Source organism: Schistocerca serialis, chromosome 6 (assembly GCF_023864345.2).
Source record: "Schistocerca serialis cubense isolate TAMUIC-IGC-003099 chromosome 6, iqSchSeri2.2, whole genome shotgun sequence".
In the NCBI taxonomy this organism is placed as follows: Eukaryota; Metazoa; Arthropoda; class Insecta; order Orthoptera; family Acrididae; genus Schistocerca; species Schistocerca serialis.
In genome coordinates, this window is record NC_064643.1 from 713286766 (window position 1) to 713310642 (window position 23877).

The 23877-nt window shown below is 42.3% G+C and overlaps 1 protein-coding gene across 1 annotated transcript in view; it reads left to right on the forward strand.

Moving 5' to 3' along the window:
• Window positions 1–447: 447 nt before the first annotated feature.
• Window positions 448–23877, forward strand: part of LOC126485043 (pickpocket protein 28-like) — a 118551-nt gene continuing 95121 nt past the window's right edge. Inside the window, exons 1-2 of the mRNA XM_050108645.1 lie at window positions 448–521; window positions 9774–9911. Of these exons, the coding sequence (XP_049964602.1) occupies window positions 448–521; window positions 9774–9911 (212 nt within the window). The remainder of the gene's footprint in view (window positions 522–9773; window positions 9912–23877) is intronic.

The following is a 23877-nucleotide window of genomic DNA, read 5'->3' on the forward strand; positions in this document are numbered from 1 at the left end:
TGGAGGTTTTACTTGAATTCTGCTTGGGATCCTGCTCTCTTCTTAGTCAAAAAGTAGGGGGACAGAGTTAATGCTACCCAATTTTCACCACCGATAACTTCTGACATTGGTAATCTTTGAATATGTGATGCCGCTAGTGTTTACACTGTGTGTTTATGTTTTACTTTCGGAACTGCCCTGCAAACATAGTTTTAAATTCCCTTGCATGACGCTGCAGTTTTGCCTTGAAAATGACAAGGTATGCGCCTGCCGAAATATTGGCGGTTGTCACTCGGCTGCTATGCCGTTTGTTATTTGAACATCGCAGCGCCGGGAGACACTCAAGTGTCGCATGGGCGGCTTATATTGTCGCACGCACCTGTCGGTAGCGTGTGAGAAGGGCACGCCCAGCTCACGACATCTGCCGTTGTGGGCGGCCGGTGAGTGGATAACCGCGCTCACAGCACGATGGACGCTTACGAGAAGCGGCCGACCGTCTACGCCCTGGGCGACAGCGACTCCGACCCCACCGGCGTCGTTCGGTGAGTACGCAGTCCGCACTGCACGTAACAACGAGCAGTAGAGACTCAAAGAGACTCCAAACAGCCGGTACTCGAATGGACTGAATTTATTTTATGGTACATTAGTCTTCTGACTGGTTTGATGTGTGTGTGTACTCTCTTGTTCCAGGCTCTTCATGTCTAGTAGCACGTATTTAATTACTTGTTGTATATAGAGGGCTTAACGGCTATAAGTGCATATATTTCTACTGGTGACTGTGTACGGTGTATTGAACAACGTTACATCAGTATTTACGTCACTTACAGACTAATAATTATAGCTAAAACAAATCGTATGTTTTTGGATTGGTTAGTACCTCCAAGTGCATGTGGCAAGGGTAAACCATTAATGCTTATTTTCCCCTGGACACCAAGTCAGGTGGTGAAGTGTGGTCACGTGGACGCAAAACGGTTAGTCTATTCTAAAGGGTGTTGTCCTCTTAATGGCGCAGTACGACCGTGGACAATACATCAGGTCGCAAGCTTTGTGACGTGTTTGTGAGAAGATTACGGCGCAGAGCAAAAGCAGCCAACTCACTGATGTGTGTACATATTAAGGTACCACATATAGAAATATCTGCACCTGTATCTTTACTTATACCTGTTTCGATCTCTACTAGCAGCTACAGTTTTTGCCCTTCGAGGCTCCCTCTACTCCCATGACAGTTTTCCGCTGATGTCTTAACACATATCCTATGTTTATGTCCACTTTTCTAGTCAGTGTTTCCATATATTTCTCTGCTACCGATTTTGCGGAGGACCTCTTCATTTCTTATTTCATCAATCAGCTTAATTTTCGGCATACTTCTCTAACACCACACGTCAAACTCTTTGGTTTTCTTCTCTCCCGGTTTTCCCACAGTCCTTGATTCACTTTTGTACAATGCAGTGATCCATGCACACATTCTCAAAAATTTCCCCCTCAAATTAAGAACTACGTTTGGTGCTAGTAGATTTTTGTTAACTTTTACCCGTGCCAGTGTCATTTTTATGTAGTTGCTTCGTCAATCATATGTCATTTTGTTTTCAAGGCATCAGTATTCCTTTACTTCTTCCTCAACGACTTGGTCCATAATTTCGATAAGTTTCTCGCTATGCTCGTTTCTGCTGCTCTCCATTACCTTCATCTTGGTTTGGTTCACTCTCAATCCCTAACATGAGGTCAGTTGTCTGCTTATTCCATTTAACAGTTTTTATATCTTTTCTGCTTTCACCAAAGGTAGTTATGTCATCAGTGAATCCTATCATTGGTACTCTTCCACTTCTAATTTAAGTGTCACTCTTTATTTTTTTGAATTTCGGTAATTTTGTCTCTGTTACTGGTAGCATGGGGTTGTCAGGTTCAGTATATAATGCAGTGGAATATCTAAGATCAGTGCACACAAGCAATCTCAGTAAAATGGAATTGACACTTACTTCACCAAAAGAAATAGAATCTATCATAAAGTCCTTGAAATTAAAGCAGTTTAGTGGTTATGATAACATATCAACAAAGTCAGTAAAAGAGTGTTCATGTGAGCTTAATCATATCTTAAGTTATTTGTGCAATCAATCACTTCTCACAGAAACATTCCCAGACTGGCTTAAATATGCTGAAGTTATACCTTTCCACAAGAAAGGGGACAAAGAAATGCCGTCAAATTACCGACCGATCTCACTTTTGCCACCTTTTTCAAAAATCTTTGAAAAGGTTATGTTCAAGCATCTACTTAAGCACCTTAGTGAAAATAACATACTGTCAAAGTCACAGTTTGGGTATCTTAAGGGTTCTGATATTGAGAAGGCTATTTACACTTAATTGAAAATGTCCCTAATTCATTAGACAACAAATTAAAGGCAACTGGCATATTCTGTGAACTGTCAAAGGCTTTTGACTGTGTGAATCACACCATTCTTTTAAGTAAATTAAAACATTATGGCATCACTGGTAGTGCTGCAAAGTGGTTTCAGTCATATCTTACTAATAGAAAACAAAGGGTGTCATTATGTGACACTTAAGCAGTAGGCGATCAGACATCATCTGACTGGGAAGAAATTACATGTGGTGTTCCCCAAGGTTCCATACTAGGTCCACTACTTTTTCTTGTGTATATTAATGACCTGCCATCTGTTACATTACCAGATGCCAAGTTTGTCATATTTGCAGATGATACAAACATTGCAATAAATAGTAAATAAAAGGGTAGCTAGAAAGGGTAGCTAATCAGATTTTTACTGACATTAATAAGTGGTTCATAGCCAATTCACTGTCATTAACTTTGAAAAGACCCACTACATACAGTTCAGAACTCCCAAGAGATTTCCTTTTAGTCGGTGTACAAAATATGATGACATGGAAATAGGAGAAGTTGAGAGTGTAAAATTCTTGGGATTACAACTTGATAATAAATTCAGTTGGGAGCGACATATTAACGAACTGCTAAAGTTCCTAAACAATTCTGTGTTTGCAATGCAAATGATGTCAGATGTAGGAGATATAAACATAAAAAATGGCATATTTTGCTTATTTTCACTCCATTATGTCGTATGGTATATTTTGGGGTAACTCCACAAACTGAGAAAATTTTTTAGAGTACAGAAGCGTATAATAAGAGTAATGTGTAGTGTAAATCCAAGAACATCATGTCGAAACCTATTCAAAGAATTGGGCCTACTAACCACAGCTTCTCAGTATATTTATTCCTTAATGAAATTTGTTGTAAATAATACATCTCTTTTTCCAACTAACTGCTTAGCACACAGTATCAGTATAAGAACAATATACATAAATATTTAAAATCACTTACTCTTGCCCATAAAGGAGTCTAGTATTCAGCAACGCATAATTTCAATAAGTTACCAGCAACCATTAAGAGTTTAGTTTCAGACAAGGCACAATTTAAACATAATTTAAAAGAATTTTTGGTGGCCAGCTCCTTCTATTCCATTCATGGAATTCTCAACAAGTGCAGAAGACCATTTTAATGAAAATTTATTATACTTTAATTTTTGACATGTAAGTTGTAAGTCTGTAAATAGTGAAAGTTTAATTTTAAATCTTGTACATAATTTGACTGTTCTTAACTGAGGATCATTGAAATTAATAATTTACTTTAATTTTTGACAATAGTTGGTTGTAATAGCCAAGTAACTAGCTACTGTGTGAATAGTGGATTTAATGAAAGCAGATGTAAATATTAAACGAGTAAATATTAGAAGTTCAGTTTTAATTCATGTACATAATTTTACTGTTTATTGAGTGAGGATCATTAAAATAAATGAAACTGAAGTTTTCTTAATTACATATTTGTAATGTGTTTATCTGACATGTTCCACACCCAGAGAATTCCCTCTTTTGTGTGTCTATGGAATGAATAATTAATTAAATCAAATCAAATCAGTATCTTCGCAGTTGCATGGGTGATATTCTTTGGGCTTTGAGCACTATGGGAGTTAACAGCTGTGGTCATCAGTCCCCTAGAACCTAGAACTACTTGAACCTAACTAACCTAAGGACATCACAAACATCCATGCCCGAGGCAGGATTCGAACCTGCGACCGTAGCAGTCGCGCGGTTCCGGACTGAGCGCCTAGAACCGCTCGGCCACCGCGGCCGGCGGTGATATTCTGCCAAAGGTCCGACGCTATCTCTCCTACCTCATTGATTGTATTACACTTGCCTGAATAACTTTTCGTAGGCTCTCTCAAACACTGACTCTAAATACAGTATTCCCTATGTCTCCAAATAGATACCATATCTTTCTTCTATAACGTCAGCAAACAGTTCCTTCTCCTCGTAAAGGTTCTCAGTGTAATCTTTACATATCAATGTAATCTTTACCTCTTTTTTACACTCGTAATGATGACACCCTCGCTTTAAATTTGGTCGAAAGTTGTTTTGACTTTTCTTGTTTCTGAAACAGCCCCTCTGACCACCATTTCCTTTGCAGTTTCTTCACATTTTCCTGCAGACATTTTGCTTCAGCTTTCCCTCTTCCTCCCAGCGAACAGCATTCAGTACGCCACTCTCTATGGAGAAACATCTAAAGATATCATTGTAGTGTCTAGATACCCGAAGAAAATGTGATTAGCCTTTACTGTCTATCACAGCTATGCCATACAGGGTGTTTGAAAATTCTCGTTACAAATTGCGAGGCCTTGTAGAGGGGAGTGAGTAGAAAATATTTTGAACTGGAACCCACGTCCGGTAACGTACCGTTTTCCTGCTACAGCCATTCGATGCCGTGTTGGTAAGGTGACCAATTTTACAAGCAATCGATTAGACGTCACCCAGAACGTCACTTGTTTTACAGTTCCATTCTTCATTAATGGCCAAAGAAGACGGATTCTGTTCAACGTGATGCAGTACAGCGCTTCCACTTCGGGTGTTCGGCGTCTTCTTAGGACACCACAGTCACGCCTGCTGACGGTGAAGTTATACATTCTCGAAGCTGTTGCGTAACTGTGGTGAGAAGGGCATGTGATGCAATGAGACGTTGTGGACCGATCCGACGTAAGCACCCCCAGCTATGGCTACCCTGTTACATGCCTACCTAGTAAACATGTTTTCAGTCGCCTATAGCACGGAGACAGTACGTTTCCGAACATGGATTTCTGTCCAAATTATTATGTACTCACTTGCCTCTTCAAGTCCTAGACGTTCGTAATGATAATGTCCAAACATCCTGTATAAAGTGCGAACCTTCAATATTATATTAATAGCTCGAGGTGTTGTAAAGCGGTTTCAAGCATATGGTAATAAATAAGGGGCGAGTATTTCTGCTGCTCTTTTCATAAACATAACTTTTTTGCCTATCAAACGAACAAATGTTTTCTCAAAATTCAATATATATACGAGGGTGAGTCAAATGAAAACCTTAAATTTGTAATAACAAATCGAAATTTCGCGCCGTTATCCTGTAAGTTGGATAAAGGTGGCCGTCCCAATTGCGACCAGGGAAGAACAGCGTTCTGTTATTCGGTTTTTGCGTAATGAAGGTGTGAAACCTATTGAAATTCATCGACGAATGAAGGTTCAGTACGGTGATGCATGTTTGTCACAGTAGCAAGTCTACGAATGGAGTAGGAAGTTCGCGAACGGTGTGACTTCAGTGGAAGATGCTCCTCGTCCAGGCCAAGCACAACGAGTTGTGACTCCACAGAACATTGTAGCAGTTGAAGCCATAGTGAAGGAAAGGGATACCATTATACGCCGTGTATTCGATCTGCTGACGATAGAACCCTACTTTTTTGGGCTTGCTCCAGCCTGACGTGGGACATAGCTGGCTTCTGAAAAGGTCATGTGTGTCGGCAAGCCTCCGTTACATTTTCAGCAGGACCAGCACCTCAGAATTATTAATTATCGAGATCAGTGTCGCACCCTATGTTTTCTCTGGTCCCAGTCTCCATTGTATAGAGCACGTAGACTTACCGCTGGCCCACCACTCACAGTAAAGTCGACGAACGGTGAAGCGCCCTTTATTGCCTGCAGAGCAGATAGTATCCGCAGAACACAGTCGTTCGCATCAGCTTCCAATCACTTGACAGCAGCTGCTTACGTACAGCAATTTACTCATCCCGTCCCCAAGAAGAGCGCCGACAGTAGGGGAACATTATGACGGGTGGAATATTTTTGTGAACAAAGAACTTAAAATTAACCTCACCGATTGAAGGGGCTGTGCAGCATCAAGGATTGCAAGAACTGGAGCTGCAGAGTCATTCTCAGCAGCTAACTTTGTCTATTGAAAGTTATGCTCACTAATAGACTCGCATAGCAGACATTAAAACAGTGGCAATTTGCGACAAAGTACACAGCTGTTGAAGCGGAACCTAACTGTAACATGATAGGACAGTTATAACATACACAAAAAACAGTATTACGTGACAGCAGTCGCCTTTGTGCATATGCTTTCAACAATGCCCTTAACAAACAGGTCAGTGAGCGGAGTACAGTGTAACTGTTGCACTAATCACTTAAACATCTACACTGTAACTGCGAGAAAATGATTTTCTCAACAAGAAATTGTAGCTAAAAATGTTTAGAATACGCAGCCGTAGCTCACAGTCGTTGATACTACAAATATGTTACAAGCAACATGCGTGGGCATCCGAAAATTCTGAAAGAAGTGTTTTAAATTACCTAGATACCGTACATATGTATAAATCAGGAGAACGACGGTCTGGGCGAGGATTTAAAAAGACAAATTTTATTGAAGCACAAGTGTAGTTTACGATTGATGATATGTGCTGAAGCGCCAAAGAAACTGGTATAGCCACACGTATTCAAACGCAGAGATATGTAAACAGGCAAGAATGAGGAACTGCGGTTGGCAACGCCTATATGAGACAACGAGTGTCTGGCGCAGTCGTTAGGTCGGTTACTGCTGCTACAATGGAAGGCTACCAAAATTTAAATGGGTTTGAACGTGGTGTTATAGTCGGGGCACGAGTGGGATATTCCCGTACGACCATTTCACGAGTGTACCGTGAATATCAGGAATCCGGTAAAACATCGAGTCTCCGACATCTCTGCGGCTGGAAAAAAATCCTACAAGAACGGGACTAGCGACGACTGAAGGGAATCGTTCAACGTGACAGAGGTGCAACTGTTCCGCAAATTGCTGGAGATTTCAATGCTGGGCCATCAACAAGTGTCAGCGTGCGAACTACTCGACGAAACATAATCGATCTGGGCTTTCGGAGCCGAATGCACACTAGTGTACCCTTGACGACTACATGACTCAAAGGTTACCCATCGCCTGAGCCCTTCAACACCGACATTGGACTGTTGATGATTAGAAACATGTTGCCTGGTCGGGCGAGTCTCCTTTCAAATTGTATCGAGGGGATGGACGTGTACCGGTACGGAGACAACCTTATGAATCCATGGACCCTGTATGTCACCAGGGCACTGTTCAAGCTGGTGGAGACTCTGTAATGGTGTGGAGCGTGTGCAGTTGGAGTGATGTGGGACCCCTGATACGTCTAGATACGACACGTACGTAAGCATCCTGTCTGATCACCTGCATCCATTCATGTCCAGTGCATTCCGACGGACTTGGGCAATTCCAGCAGGACAGTGAGACACACCAGACGTCCAGAGTTTCTACAGAGTGGCTCCAGAAACACTCTTCTGAGATTAAATACTTTGGCCACCAAACTCTCCAGACATGAACATTATTGAGCATATCTGGGAATGCCTTGGAACGTGCTCTTCAGAAGATATCTCCAGCCCATCGTACACTTACGGATTTATGGAAAACCCTGCAGGAATCATGGTGTCAATTCCCTCCATCGCTACTTCAGACATTAGTCGAGTCCATGCCACGTCGTGCTGCGGCACTTCTGCGTTCACGCGGGGGCCCTACACGGTATTAGGCAGGCGTACCAGTTTCTTTGGCTCTTCAGTGTAGAAATCAGAGGAACGCTAGTCTGAATAAGGATCCAAAAAGCCAGATTTTGTAGAAGCACAAGTGTATTTTGCAACCGATGATATAGTGTGAACTATGTTTTTCATGGCTCTCAATATTCGGAACTATACAATACTTCACGATGCACACAGAGTTTTGAAGCGACCAGTAAAACATAGGGGCGAAATAACACAACCAGTTCATTTAGGTTGAACGTAAAATGTAAGAACCTAAATGTTCGAAGAGAATTTGTCTGACATGTGATCTCACACGAATATAAAAGGAAAACGCAGACGTCGACCAATATGTATACATAAACGTAAGGTTTGCACGTGACAGCTTCTACAATGGCATGCCAAAGATGAACACTGCACCGTCCGTTTATCCCACAAAACAGGCGAAAATCGTGAAGTGCCGACAAAGCACGTCTTCCCCTTGGGGCGGCTAACAAGGATTGGTCTTTGGAGATCGTTTCAGACTTCTTCTTTGCGAGACAGGTACGAGGGTGAGTCAAATGAAAACCTTAAATATTTTTTTAAATATTATTTATTGTGCAGAAGTGGTACAAAGCTGTATCACTTTTGAACATAATCTCCCCCACACTCAATGCAAGTCCTCCAGTGCTTACAAAGGGCATAAATTCCCTTAGAAAAAAATTCGTTTAGTAGTTCGCGCAATCACTCATGCACCGCGTGGCGTACCTCTTCATCAGAACTGAATTTCTTTACGCCCATTGCGTCTTTGAGTGGTCCAAACATATGGAAATCACTTGGGGCAAGGTCTGGTGAGTATGGTGGATGAGGAAGACACTCAAAATGCAGGTCTGTGATTGTTGCAACTGTTGTACGGGCCTTGCACTGTCATGTTGCAAAAGGACACCTGATGACAGCAATCCATGTCGCTTTGATTTGACTGCAGGCCGCAGATGATTCTTTAGGAGATCTGTGTATGATGCACTGGTGACAGTGGTTCCTCTAGGCATGTAATGCTCCAAAATGACGCCTTCTTCGTTCCAAAGCAGAGTCAACATAACCTTCCCTGCTGATGGTTCTGTTCGAAACTTCTTTGGTTTTGGTGATGAGGAATGGCGCCATTCCTTGCTCGCTCTCTTCGTTTCCGGTTAGTGGAAGTGAACCCAGGTTTCGTCCCCAGTAACGATTCTTGTCGTTCAAAGCGCCGAAGATGTTCTTCACAAGCATCAACACGTCGTTCTCTCATTTCAGGAGTCAGCTGCCATGGCATCCATCTTGCAGACACTTTGTGAAACTGGAGCACATCATGCACAATGTGGTGTGCTGACCCATGACTAATCTGTAAACATGCTGCAATGTCATTCAGTGTCACTCGGCGGTTTTCCTTCAGTATGGCTTCAACTGCTGCAATGTTCTGTGGAGTCACAACTCGTTGTGCCTGACCTGGACGAGGAGCATCTTCCACTGAAGTCACACCATTTGCGAACTTCCTACTCCATTCGTAGACTTGCTGCTGTGACAAACATGCATCACCGTACTGAATCTTCAATCGTCGATGAATTTCAATAGGTTTCACACCTTCACTACGCAAAAACAGAATAACAGAACGCTGTTCTTCCCTGGTGCAAGTCGCAAATGGGGCGGCCACCTTTATACTGATACTGCAACAGTATATGTACATCTGCACTATGCTGCCACCTACAGGCCATTCTGCACGCTGTTTGTAGCAGGCTCACCAACTTACAGGATAACGGCGCGAAATTTCAATTTGTTATTACAAATTTAAGTTTTTTCATTTGACTCACCCTCGTAAATGCGCAGACGCAGTGCTACAGTTCTTTTTCCAGCTGACACTGGTCTCGCCCCTGTTAAAGCGAGCTCCTTCCACCTGTCTCCAGGACGCGCGGCGGCTGCCTGCTGAGGGTCTGGGACTACTTCAGGGAGTTCTGCGAAAGCACCAGCCTGCACGGCCTCAAGTACGTGGGGGAGCCGGGGAAACCGCACGCTCAAAGGTACCGTGTCTCCTGGAAACTACTGTTAACCTTCTTCCTGTGTTTACAACTGTGACATTTATCAATTGCTAAGATTCTGCCCACAGGTGCACGCAGATATTCATCCAAGAAAGGACAAGATACTGAAATTGATATTTTTGATTTAACTAATTCGGGAAGTTTGAGAACATGTCATGCTGCAAGAACTTTATGTGATGGGCGGTACACAAAACGGTCTCAAACCTTTATTTGTTATCCATTCAACATACAGTACTGGCCATTGAAATTGCTACACCACGAAGATGACGTGCTACAGACGCGAAATTTAACCGACAGCAAGAAGATGCTGTGATATGCACATGATTAGCTTTTCAGAGCATTTACACAAGGTTGGCGCCGGTGGCGACACCTACAACGTGCTGACATGAGGGGAGTTTCCAACCGATTTCTCATACACAAACAGCAGTTGACCGGCGTTGCCTGGTGAAACGATGTTGTGATGCCTCGTGTAAGGAGGAGAAATGCATACCATCACGTTTTCGTCTTTGATAAAAGTCGGATTGTAGCCTATCGCGATTGCGGTTTATCGTATCGCGACACTGCTGCTCGCGTTGGTCGAGATCTAATGACTGTTAGCAGAATATGGAATCGGTGGGTTCAGGAGGGTAATACGGAACGCCGTGCTGGATCCCAACGGCCTCGTATCACTAACAGTCGAGATGACAGGCATCTTATCCGCATGGCTGTAACAGATCATGCAGTCGCGTCTCGATCCCTGTGTCACAGATGGGGACATTTGCAAGACAACAACCATGTGCACGAACAGTTCGACGACGGTTTCAGCAGCATGGACTACCAGCTCGGAGACCATGGCTGCGGTTACCCTTGACGCTGCATCACAGACGGGAGCGCCTGCGATGGTGTACTGAACGACGAACCTGGGTGCACGAATGGAAAACGTCATTTTTTCGGATGAACCCAGGTTCTGTTTACAGCATCACGATGGTCGCCTCCGTGTTTGGCGACATCGCGGTGAACGCACATTGGAAGCGTGTATTCGTCATCGCCATACTGGCGTATCACCTGGCGTGATGGTATGGGGTGCCATTGGTTACACGTCTCGGTGACATCTTGTTCGCATTGACGGCACTTTGAACAGTGGACGCTACATTTAAGATGTGTTACGACCCGTGGCTCTACCCGTCATTCGATCCCTGCAAAACCCTGCGTTTCAGCAGGATAATGCACGACCGCATTTTGTAGGTCCTGTACGGGCCTTTCTGGATACAGAGAATGTTCGACTGCTCCCCTGGCCAGCACATTCTCCAGATCTCTCACCAATTGAAAACGTCTGCTCAATGGTGGCCGAGCAACTGGCTCGTTACAATACTCCAGTCACCACTCTTGATGAACTGTGGTACCGTGTTGAAGCTGCATGAGCAGCTGTACCTGTACACGCTATCCAAGCTCTGTATGACTCAAGGCCCAGGCGTATCAAGGCCGTTATTACGGCCAGAGGTGGTTGTTCTGGATACTGATTTCTCTGGATCTATGCACCGAAATTGCGTGAAAATGTAATCACATGTCAGTTCTAGTATAATATATTTGTCCAATGGATACGCGTAACGCACTTCTTTTTATATTGATAATATCAATACGGGTGCAACTTTTTTGATTTAACAGCCAGAAATCATATCATCATTTGATTAAATCCAGGACAGCCAATGAGTTACACGGTGACAATTATTGAACATATGAAAAAAAAAAACATAAATTAGTTACAAACTACGGAGTGCATATACTTTATTCAACATGTAAACGTCACTACAGATATTCGGATTTAGGTAATGACATATTCGATATGTCTGCCATCATTGGCGATTATATGCCGTAGATGAATAGCGAAATTCTGTATGATCCGCTGAAGTGTCGGAACATCGCTGCTGTCGATGGCTTCCTGAATGGCAGTTTTCAGTGGTTTCGGTGATGTTGCTGTCCACCTTGTCTTTAATATAGCTGCACAAAAAGGAGTCGCATGTGTTCAGATCCGGAGAATACGGCGGCCAATCGAGGCCCATGACAGTGGCCTCTGGGTGTCGCGGATTCTATAAACTGTGGCATCTAGTTCACTTAAGGTACGTGTTGTTGAGAGGCATATGTTACTGTATGATATGTCATTGGCCATTTGTTTGTCTGACTACCAAGTTAGCAGTACATTTATCTGTAAGGTTATGTTACTGTGGTGTAGTGTGAACAGATATAAGGAAAGAGTTTAGGGTGTGTGTCAAGGAATGTTAGGTTATCCTTAGCACTGCCTACTGCTTTATTATATTGCTTGATACAAGAATGCCTAAGTAGGCTGGCGACCAATATCAATATGTAATATTACAATTTGCTTTTGTGCTGTAAGAACGTCTGTTCCTGACCCAATTTTTTACGCCGGCCGAAGTGGCCGTGCGGTTAAAGGCGCTGCAGTCTGGAACCGCAAGACCGCTACGGTCGCAGGTTCGAATCCTGCCTCGGGCATGGATGTTTGTGATGTCCTTAGGTTAGTTAGGTTTAACTAGTTCTAAGTTCTAGGGGACTGATGACCTCAGCAGTTGAGTCCCATAGTGCTCAGAGCCAATTTTTTACTGTTGGTTATACTGTCCTGGAGTGTTTTGGAAATGAATCTCAACCTGATTCTTCTTTTCCCATTAGGTTATCTCAAGGACGCAACTTTCTCAAACATTCATAGCAGAGGTTTAACGTTAGCGTGGATTACCGTTTAAGGTGGTCGGTGTTACCGTTACAATGTGTGCGTAGACATGTAATGCTACATACCTTCATAAACCCGCCAACAAACAGTCGGATCCCTGATATGCAGTATCAGTGAGGTATTTCGTTCCAAAGACGGACAAACAAGCTATTAAACAGGTGGTAATAACGTTTTGGCTGATCAGTGTACAAGAGAAAAGCGTTAGGGCTTTATCTAGACTGAAAACGTACACCTATTCAAACACTGAAGCTCCCAGCGACAGTGAAGAGCTCCGCTAACCAACTGGGGCTCATCCTGAAAGTTTCTTTCAAACTCTTGTTCGTAAGTGTCAAGCTGGAATTTCAGAAATGTGTAAAAATTATTTATGTAAACTCAGTGCAGGGCAACAGAATAATGTGAAATATATGCGGAGCTCAGACTACGAGATGTAAAATCCAGACTAGCCGGTACATCGAACAATTCGTTGTGGGAAAGCAAATTGTTTTCAACCAAATTTACATAAGCCATCTGAATACAAAACAAAATGACTCAGTTTAAAATGTCGTCCCTGAATACTGCTAATCTGTATCTTTAGTCTTGCAAACAGTAACTGTACAAGAACTGTCATTACAGTTACATAGCGAATGAACATAAAAATTAACGCATCTGACTTTCTGATAAAATTGCTTTAAATTCACAAGACAGCACTTTACCAAATTATTTTACTGATGTTTAACCTCTGAACTGATACTAACATTATTTTCACAAATACACACTACCCATCACTGGCCTTTACAATGGACATCAACATTGTTGTTGTTGTTGTGGTCTTCAGTCCTGACGCTGGTTTGATGCAGCTCTCTATGCTACTCTATCCTGTGCAAGCTTCTTCATCTCCCTGTACCTACTGCGATCTACATCCTTCTGAATCTGCTTAGTGTATTCATCTCTTGGTCTCCCTATACGATTTTTACCCTCCACGCTGCCCTCCATTACTAAATTGGTGATCCCTTGACGCCTCAGAATGTGTCCTACCAACCGGTCCCTTCTTCTACTCAAGTTGTGCCACAAACTCCTCTTCTCCCCAATTCTATTCAATACTTCCTCATTAGTTGAGTGATCTACCCATCTAATCTTCAGCATTCTTCTGTAGCACCACATTTCGAAAGCTTCTATTCTCTTCTTGTCCACACTATTTATCGTCCACGTTTCACTTCCATACATCGCTACACAAAATCAAATAGGGGTAATGCAGGAGTAGGTTTAATAATGAATAGGAAAATAGGAATGCGGGTAAGCTACTACAAACAGCATAGTGAATGCATTATTGTGGCCAAGATAGACACGAAGCCCACACTTACTACAGTAGTACAAGTTTATATGCCAACTAGCTCTGCAGATGACGAAGAAATTGAAGAAATGTATGACGAAATAAAAGAAATTATTCAGATTGTGAAGGGAGACGAAAATTTAATAGTCATGGGTGACTGGAATTCGAGTGTAGGAAAAGGGAGAGAAGGAAACATAGTAGGTGAATATGGATTGGGGGACAGAAATGAAAGAGGAAGCCGCCTGGTAGAATTTTGCACAGAGCACAACATAATCATAGCTAACACTTGGTTTAAGAATCATGAAAGAAGGTTGTATACATGGAAGAACCCTGGAGATACTAGAAGGTATCAGATAGATTATATAATGGTAAGACAGAGATTTAGGAACCAGGTTTTAAATTGTAAGACATTTCCAGGGGCAGATGTGGACTCTGACCACAATCTATTGGTTATGACCTGTAGATTAAAACTGAAGAAACTGCAAAAAGGTGGGAATTTAAGGAGATGGGACCTGGAAAAACTGAAAGAACCAGAGGTTGTACAGAGTTTCAGGGAGAGCATAAGGGAACAATTGACAGGAATGAGGAAAAGAAATACAGTAGAAGAAGAATGGGTAGCTTTGAGGGATGAAGTAGTGAAGGCAGCAGAGGATCAAGTAGGTAAAAAGACGAGGGCTAGTAGAAATCCTTGGGTAACAGAAGAAATACTGAATTTAATTGATGAAAGGAGAAAATATAAAAATGCAGTAAGTGAAACAGGCAAAAAGGAATACAAACGTCTCAAAAATGAGATCGACAGGAAGTGCAAAATGGCTAAGCAGGGATGGCTAGAGGACAAATGTAAGGATGTAGAGGCCTATCTCACTAGGGGTAAGATAGATACCGCCTACAGGAAAATTAAAGAGACCTTTGGAGATAAGAGAACGATTGGTATGAATATCAAGAGCTCAGATGGAAACCCAGTTCCAAGCAAAGAAGGGAAAGCAGAAAGGTGGAAGGAGTATATAGAGGGTCTATACAAGGGCGATGTACTTGAAGACAATATTACGGAAATGGAAGAGGATGTAGATGAAGATGAAATGGGAGATATGATACTGCGTGAAGAGTTTGACAGAGCACTGAAAGACCTGAGTCGAAACAAGGCCCCCGGAGTAGACAATATTCCATTGGAACTACTGACGGCCGTGGGAGAGCCAGTCCTGACAAAACTCTACCATCTGGTGAGCAAGATGTATGAAACAGGCGAAATACCCTCAGACTTCAAGAAGAATATAATAATTCCAATCCCAAAGAAAGCAGGTGTTGACAGATGTGAAAATTACCGAACTATCAGCTTAATAAGTCACAGCTGCAAAATACTAACACGAATTCATTACAGACGAATGGAAAAACTAGTAGAAGCCAACCTCGGGGAAGATCAGTTTGGATTCCGTAGAAACACTGGAACACGTGAGGCAATACTGACCTTACGACTTATCTTAGAAGAAAGATTAAGGAAAGGCAAACCTACGTTTCTAGCATTTGTATACTTAGAGAAAGCTTTTGACAATGTTGACTGGAATACTCTCTTTCAAATTCTAAAGGTGGCAGGGGTAAAATACAGGGAACGAAAGGCTATTTACAATTTGTACAGAAACCAGATGGCAGTTATAAGAGTCGAGGGACATGAAAGGGAAGCAGTGGTTGGGAAGGGAGTAAGACAGGGTTGTAGCCTCTCCCCGATGTTGTTCAATCTGTATATTGAGCAAGCAGTAAAGGAAACAAAAGAAAAATTAGGAGTAGGTATTAAAATTCATCGAGAAGAAATAAAAACTTTGAGGTTCGCCGATGACATTGTAATTCTGTCAGAGACAGCAAAGGACTTGGAAGAGCAGTTGAATGGAATGGACAGTGTCTTGAATGGACGGTATAAGATGAACATCAACAAAAGTAAAACGAGGATAATGGAATGTAGTCGAATTACGTCGGGTGATGCTGAGGGAATTAGATTAGGAAATGAGGCACTTAAAGTAGTAAAGGAGTTTTGCTATTTGGGGAGCAAAATAACTGATGATGGTCGAAGTAGAGAGGATATAAAATGTAGGCTGGCAATGGCAAGGAAAGCGTTTCTGAAGAAGAGAAATTTGTTAACATCCAGTATTGATTTAAGTGTCAGGAAGTCATTTCTGAAAGTATTCGTATGGAGTGTAGCCATGTATGGAAGTGAAACATGGACGATAAATAGTTTGGACAAGAACAGAATAGAAGCTTTCGAAATGTGGTGCTACAGAAGAATGCTGAAGATTAGATGGGTAGATTACATAACTAATGAGGAAGTATTGAATAGGATTGGGGAGAAGAGAAGTTTGTGGCACATCTTGACCAGAAGAAGGGATCAGTTGGTAGGACATGTTCTGAGGCATCAAGGGATCACCAATTTAGTATTGGAGGGCAGCGTGGAGGGTAAAAATCGTAGAGGGAGACCAAGAGATGAATACACTAAGCAGATTCAGAAGGATGTAGGTTGCAGTAGGTACTGGGAGATGAAAAAGCTTGCACAGGATAGAGTAGCACGGAGAGCTGCATCAAACCAGTCTCAGGACTGAAGACCACAACAACAACAAACAACATCGCTACACTCCATACAAATACTTTCAGAAACGACTTCCTGACACTTAAACCTATACTCGATGTTAACAAATTTCTCTTCTTCAGAAACGCTTTCCTTGCCATTGCCAGTCTAGATTTTATATCCTTCCTACTTCCACCATCATCAGTTATTTTGCTCCCCAAATAGCAAAACTCCTTTACTACTTTAAGTGTCTCATTTCCTAATCTAATTTCCTCAGCATCGCCCGATTTAATTCGACTACAATTCATTATCCTCGTTTTGCTTTTGTTGATGTTCATCTTATATCGTCGTTTTAAGACACTGTCCATTCCGTTCAGCTGCTCTTCCAGGTCCTTTCCTGTCTCTGGAAGAATTACAATGTCATCGGCGAACTTCAAAGTTTTTATTTCTTCTCCATGGATTTTAATTCCTACTCCTAATTTTTCTTTTGTTTCCTTTACTGCATGCTCAATATGCAGATTGAATAACATCGGGGATAGGCTACAACCCTGTCTCACTCCCTTCCCAACCACTGCTTCCCTTTCATGCCTCTCGACTCTTACAACTGCCATCTGGTTTCTGTACAAATTGTAAATAGCCTTTCGCTCCATGTATTTTACCCCTGCCACCTTCAGAATTTGAAAGAGAGTATTCCAGTCAACAATGTCAAAAACTTTCTCCAAGTCTACAAATGCTAGAAACGTAAGTTTGTCTTTCCTTAATCTTTCTTCTAAGATAAGTCGTAGGGTCAGTATCGTCTCACGTGTTCCAACATTTCTACGGAATCCAAACTGATCTTCCCCGAGGTCGGCATCTACCAGTTTTTCCATTCGTCTGAAAAGAATTCGTGTTAGTATTTTGCAGCCGTGGCTTATTAAACTGATAGTTCGGTAATATTTACATCTGTCAACACCTGCTTTCTTTGGGATTGGAATTATTATATTCTTCTTGAAGTCTGAGGGTATTTCGCCTGTCTCGTACATCTTGCTAACAAGATGGTAGAGTTTTTCAGGGCTGGCTCTCCCAAGCCTATTAGTAGTTCTAATGGAATGTTGTCTCCTCCCGGTGCCTTATTTCGACTTAGGTCTTTCAGTGATCTGTCAAACTCTTCACGCAGTATCATATCTCACATTTCATCTTCAATTACCTCCTCTTCCATTTCCATAATATTGTCCTCAAGAACATAGTTTTTGTATAGACCCTCTATATACTCCTTCCACCTTAGTTCTTTCCCTTCTTTGCTTAGAACTGGGTTTCCATCTGAGCTCTTGATATTCATGTAAGTGGTTCTCTTTCCTCAAAAGGCCTCTTTAATTTTCCTGTAGGCAGCATCTATCTTACCCCTAGTGATATACGCCTCTACATCCTTACATTTGTTCTCTAGCCATCCCTGCTTAGCCATTTTGCACTTCCTGTCGATTTCTTTTTTGAGACATTTGTATTCCTTTTTGCCTGCTTCATTTACTGCATTTTTGTATTGTCTCCTTTCATCAATTAAATTCAATACCTCTTCTGTTACCAAAGAATTTCTATTAGGCCTTGTCTTTTTACCTACTTGATGCTCTGCTGCTTTCACTATTTCATCTCTCAAAGCTACCCATTCTTCTTCTACTGTATTTCTTTCCCCCTTTCTTGTCAGTCGTCCCTAATGCTCTCCATGGGAGTCTCTACAATCTCTGGTTGTAGAACATGATGGCAATTAAATTTATTGGCCTACCTGTGCGCACGGAGCTCTCGTCTGCTCTGCAACTTGCTGCTGTTAGGAATAATAATGTGGCTATCAAAACTCAAATTTCAGTTTCCGTACTTGTGACGTGGCGTGCAAGGCGGTATCTCACCAGTTTTCATAATTGTTTCTCACAAGGGAAACTCCCTATAGCACCTCTCTCAGATTAAGTGGTAAGATGGCCCCATGGACAGCCCGCGGACACAGATCAAGCACGAAAACAGAAAGAAGTTGTACTGAACTACAAAACAAGCGTAATAGAAACAGTGAACGCTCCTTGCTTTACATGTGCAACATAGAGACAAAACAGACGCCGCGTATTGGTTACGTGGTTACGGTGTTGAACTGCAAAGGGAATATCTGTGCTCCAACCTCCCTCGTGCCCAATATTTTTTTTCTCACAAAGTTGTGAACTGTCCGTCCGTTCATTGACGTGTCTGTTCTCTGTATTCCAATTTGTGTCTTTCTCGTGGTGCAACGTCCGTTTGGAACAGCGACTTGTAACGAAGGGATCTCAATATGTACGGACCTCCTATTTGTTCTACTCATATACCACATGTTATGGCTCTTGCGTTCCGTTTTGGAAGTTTTGACTCTTGAATTCCTTTATTGTAACACAGTTCATACCTGTTTATTTGTTGTTTTCATTTCTGTGAGAGGTCTACAGGGCATCTCGCCTGCTCTCATTAGTCATCACATTTACTTGCGAGGATAATACACACATCTCGGTTCCGAGAGTTTCAGAGGCTGTACAGAAAACTTGAATAGATATCAACATAAACATCATTTCCGCGCTTTTAATTGATCTTGAAAACCACACATTGCATGTTGTACCACCATACAGCGAGACCTTCAGAGGTAGTGGTCCAGATTGCTGTACACAACGGTACCACTAATACACAGTAGCACGTCCTCTCGCATTGATGCATGCCTGTATTCGTCGTGGCATACTATCCACAAGGCGCTGTTGGTCCAGAATGTCCCACTCCTCAACGGCGGTTCGGGGTAGATCCGTCAGAGTGGTTGGTGGGTCATGTCGTCCATAAACAGCCCTATTCAGTCTATCCCAGGCATATTCGATAGGGTTCATATCTGGAGACCATGCTGGCCACTCTAGTCGAGCGATGCCGTTATCCTGAGGAAGTCATTCACAAAATGTGCACGATGGGGGCGTGAATTGTCGTCCATGAAGACGAATGGCCCGCCAATATGCTGCCGATATGATTGCACTATCGCTCGGAGGATGGCATTCACGTATCGTACAGCCGTTATGGCGCCTTCCATGACCACAAGCGGTGTACGTCGGCCCCACACAATACCAACCCAAAACAGCAGGGAACCTCCACCCTGCTGCACTCGCTGGACAGTGTGTCTAAGGCGTTCAGCCTGACCGGGTTGTCTCCAAACACATCTCCGACGATTGTCTGGTTGGAGGCATATGCGAAACTCATCGGAGAAGAGAACGTGATGCCAATTCTGAGCGGTCCATTCGGCATGTTGTTGGGCCCATATGTACTGTGCTGCATGGTGTCGTGGTTGCAAAGGTGGACCTCGCCATGGACGTTGGGAGTGAAGTTGCGCATCATGCAGCCTATTGCGCACAGTTTGAGTCATAACACGACGGCCTGTGGCTGCCCGAAAAGCATTATTCAACATGGTGGCGTTGCTGTCAGGGTTCTTCCAAGGCATACTTCGTAGGTAGCGGTCATCCGCTACAGTAGTAGTCCTTGGGCTGCCTGAGCGAGGCATCTCATCGACAGTTCCTGTCTCTCTGTATCCCCTCCATGTCCGAACAACATCGCTTTGGTTCACTCCGACACGCGTTGTTGACAGCCCTTGTTGGCACATAGTAACAATGCGGACGCGATCGAACCGCGATATTGACCGTCCAGGCATAGTTGAAGTATAGACAACACGATCCGTGTACCTCCTTCCTGGTGGAATGACTGGAATTGATCGGCTGTCGGATCCCTCCGTCTAATAGGCGCTGCTCATGCATTATTGTTTACATCTTTGGGAGGTTTAGTGACATCTCTGAACAGTCAAAGGGACTGTGTCTGTGATACAATATCCACAGTCAACGTCTATCTTCAGGAGTTCTGGAAACCGGGGTGATGCAAAACTTTTTTTGATGTGTGTGTATTCTTACCGCATGATTCTTGTTCTATAACCAACATATAGCATGACCATTGCCAAGGTTACAGAAGGAGAACAGACACGCTAATGACCTGACGGACAGCTCATAATTTGAAAAAAAAAAAAAAGAGTTGGGCATCATGGGGAGTTGAACACGGATCTCCCCCTGGGCAGTCTAACATCGGGACCACACAAGCACGACACAGCGGTTCTTGTAACTCCTTCGATGTTGCACATCTTGTGCTTGGACCCTTCACTGTTTCTATTTTGCTTCTTCTCTCACAGTTCAGTACACAATCTTCCTGTTTTCGTGCTTGATCTGTGTTCGGTTTTCGACGGGCTACCCAATGGACTCTGAAGGGAGAGGAGCAGAGGGTGCGATGGGAACTTTCCCTTGTGAGTACAAACTCGTGATGAGCAAACAGAGTCATGAAAGTAACTTGAAATGGGCTTCATTAACCAATAACAACTTTTTCATAAAGTTCTCATACCTAGACAAGTTAGCAATTCTTAATAACTCTCCTGTGTACAACTACCTCCCCTGACACTTGTTTCTACTATAATACAAGAATATATGCTTCATTAAAAAATTTCTACAGCGAAGTTCAACCATACGCAGTGTTCTAACAATGACAAGCTACACAGTTACAAATATTAAGAAAATGGATGTCTTAAAAGTTAGCTGTTATTAGTCTTCCATTTCTATAATCTCATTTGCTCAATATGTTTCCTCAAAACATATTATTACAAAATCCTTTTTACATACTGCTGCCCCCACTACACAGAAGGCCAGCTCCCGTCTTTTTTAAACCAAGTACATCGCCAGACTGTTCAACACACTCTGCTACTGCTACTCTCTGACTTAAATCTGACAGAGCAAAGTTAACCTCTCTGATCAACATCTCTGGTCTCAGACACAGTCTTACAAAGAGTGATTATATCGATATTACAGAGATTGAGTACATTTATCAAATTCACAACTTCATTGACGTTTATGCCCAAAACTTCCTTAAAATCGTCGTGGCAAATAGGACAGTCCCTTTCAATCCCTCCAATGGAAATGACCAGAGAGCACGCCTAATGTGTTGTGCCAGCCTACACGAAAGGTTCGACCAAGGCAAACAGAAAGTTCTTTGTTACCCACCAAGCATCTACTGAAGTTGGGCATACTGTCACAGTATCAGACTACTCTATTCCCACGGATATGCACATAGAATTCGTAACTGCACACACAGAGTCATTCGTTTTACGTATTACTCCAGGTGGGAAAGGCAAGAACAGGTACAGTGGAATATGGCACTGAGACATTGTAAATATTTCAATTAATTTTTTTGGTTCATTCGTTCCTATATCGAAACAATACAATGAATTACAGTAATGAATATTAAATATATATCAATTAAGTTTACGGATTGGTAAAATATGTTTCATACAGAATCACGGCGTTCGAGCACGGCACTTTCGTTAAAGGGACGTTCATGTATTTTTAGCCATGTTTCTTCTCTCTGTGGTGAATCGGACTTCGAAGAGGACGGTGGATCGAGCTGGACAACTTTTTGCTTAAAAGTACGGAACCTTTTGCCATGCCAAGCCACCCAATAAATTTACAATGACTAAAGACACAAAATAAAACATGCATAGGTTAGTAATAACAATATATTCTGAAATAAAAACACATTTACATTATTATACTTACTTTATTCAATTACAAGTGCCGTGGGTTGCAATTCGTGAATAAAATAATGAAATAATGGAGTATTAATGGCGGTATGCCACATAGTCCGATCTGGACAAGACACAGAAAACAAAAGGTGCCTCTTCGTCTAATCTGAAGATGATGAAAAATCTTGAAATGTTTTCAGCGGCTGCATACAATATTTATACAGGCGTGGACTATACCTACGGCTCAAATTTTTCTTTATTTTATTACTTATAATTACGTTTTCTGCTAATAAAAGCTCAGCATGGAAATGTGCCTTTAAAATATGTGTGTGGAACTCAGAGAAGTGGCAAAACTTAATGCACTTTGCACAAGTACATCCGAGCCGGGCAAACAGCAGATAAGTTTAGTTTAAAATATGAAAAATATGTAAACTGTGGTTGATATGAACGCACCTAGTTGCTCACTCTTTTTATACCCGAGGAAATTTATTAACAGAAACGTAATTTAAAGTGCCGGATATACTGGTACGAGTTGAGGTTACTTTAAATAAAATGTCATGAAGAGCCTCACAAAGAGACCCTTCACAGCTACTAAACTATTAGCCTTAGCAAAAAATTAACCGGAATTTTTTTTCTAGGAAATTTAATATAGTTTAATTCTGTACTGGGAAACACTTCGCTAGAAGTAGAGGCTTTCGGATTATTCAAGAAAAAAGGTTACCTTTAAACGCCCCACACCCCCATGTTCACACCCTATCGGTCAGGATGTTTAGTACGTTGTCTGCGGCCGTCCGTCTTACCACTACACAAAAATTTGGGACTATATGGGTTTTTCCCGTATCCGACCAGTTTTGGTCTTTGTTAACTGTGCTGATCGACCAGCGACGTCAATCAAGGCGTGCGTCACCGAAAATGGTTTTACAGAATCTCGTGTGGTCAAATGAAGCTCACTCTTGCCCCTACCTTTGCGCCCAATGGATGCAATATAGAGGTTGTCTTGTGAGTTTCGATTCACGCATTCGATCTGCTGTATCACAGGATTTGGTGATGTCGCCGCTTGGTTTGCGTATTCGTGTTCCATTTACGATGCTCTAAACTACATATGCTTCACAGCTGTACAACATAGAACTAACTTCTCGTGCAGCGTTTTCATTCGTATCACTAAGGGGGCAGAAAATTTTGTGGGGTCCATTGGATTTCACTAGGGCATGTTGAAGAAGGTATCAAAGGTATCAGATTTTATTTTGTGAATCCGTGGATACAAGAGACGTAATTGGCGGACCTCACATCCAGCCATGTCTATGTCTGTCTCTCTCTCTCTCTCTCTCTCTCTCTCTCTCTCTCTCTCTCTCTCTCACACACACACACACACACACACACACACACACACGTACACGTACACCCGCGCGTAAGGCCACGATATTCAGTTTTGTAATATTATTTTAATATTATCTTGAGTGTCGATACAAAGTTGAGAGATTGAAGATGCTGGATGTGATGTGATAAGTCATTCTGTATTATCACTTTATTCTTTACAATGGTTTTCCACTGCTTTTGGCGTTCGTAAATTCACTGCCTAATCTAGTAACCTTTTTCTATGTTTCCGACCATGTACTCCCCCACCTGTTCATGCCCATACTTAGAATTCGTGGAAACGTGTCCGTTTCACCTACTCTGAGTGACCTCCATGTGTCATAGTACTTAATTATGGAGCGTTTTCTGTGTTCTCTTTCTCAGAATGTTCACAGCATTACCGATATAGCCATGCATTGCAGTTTCTGTGAGAAATGTAGTTACAGAAACCGA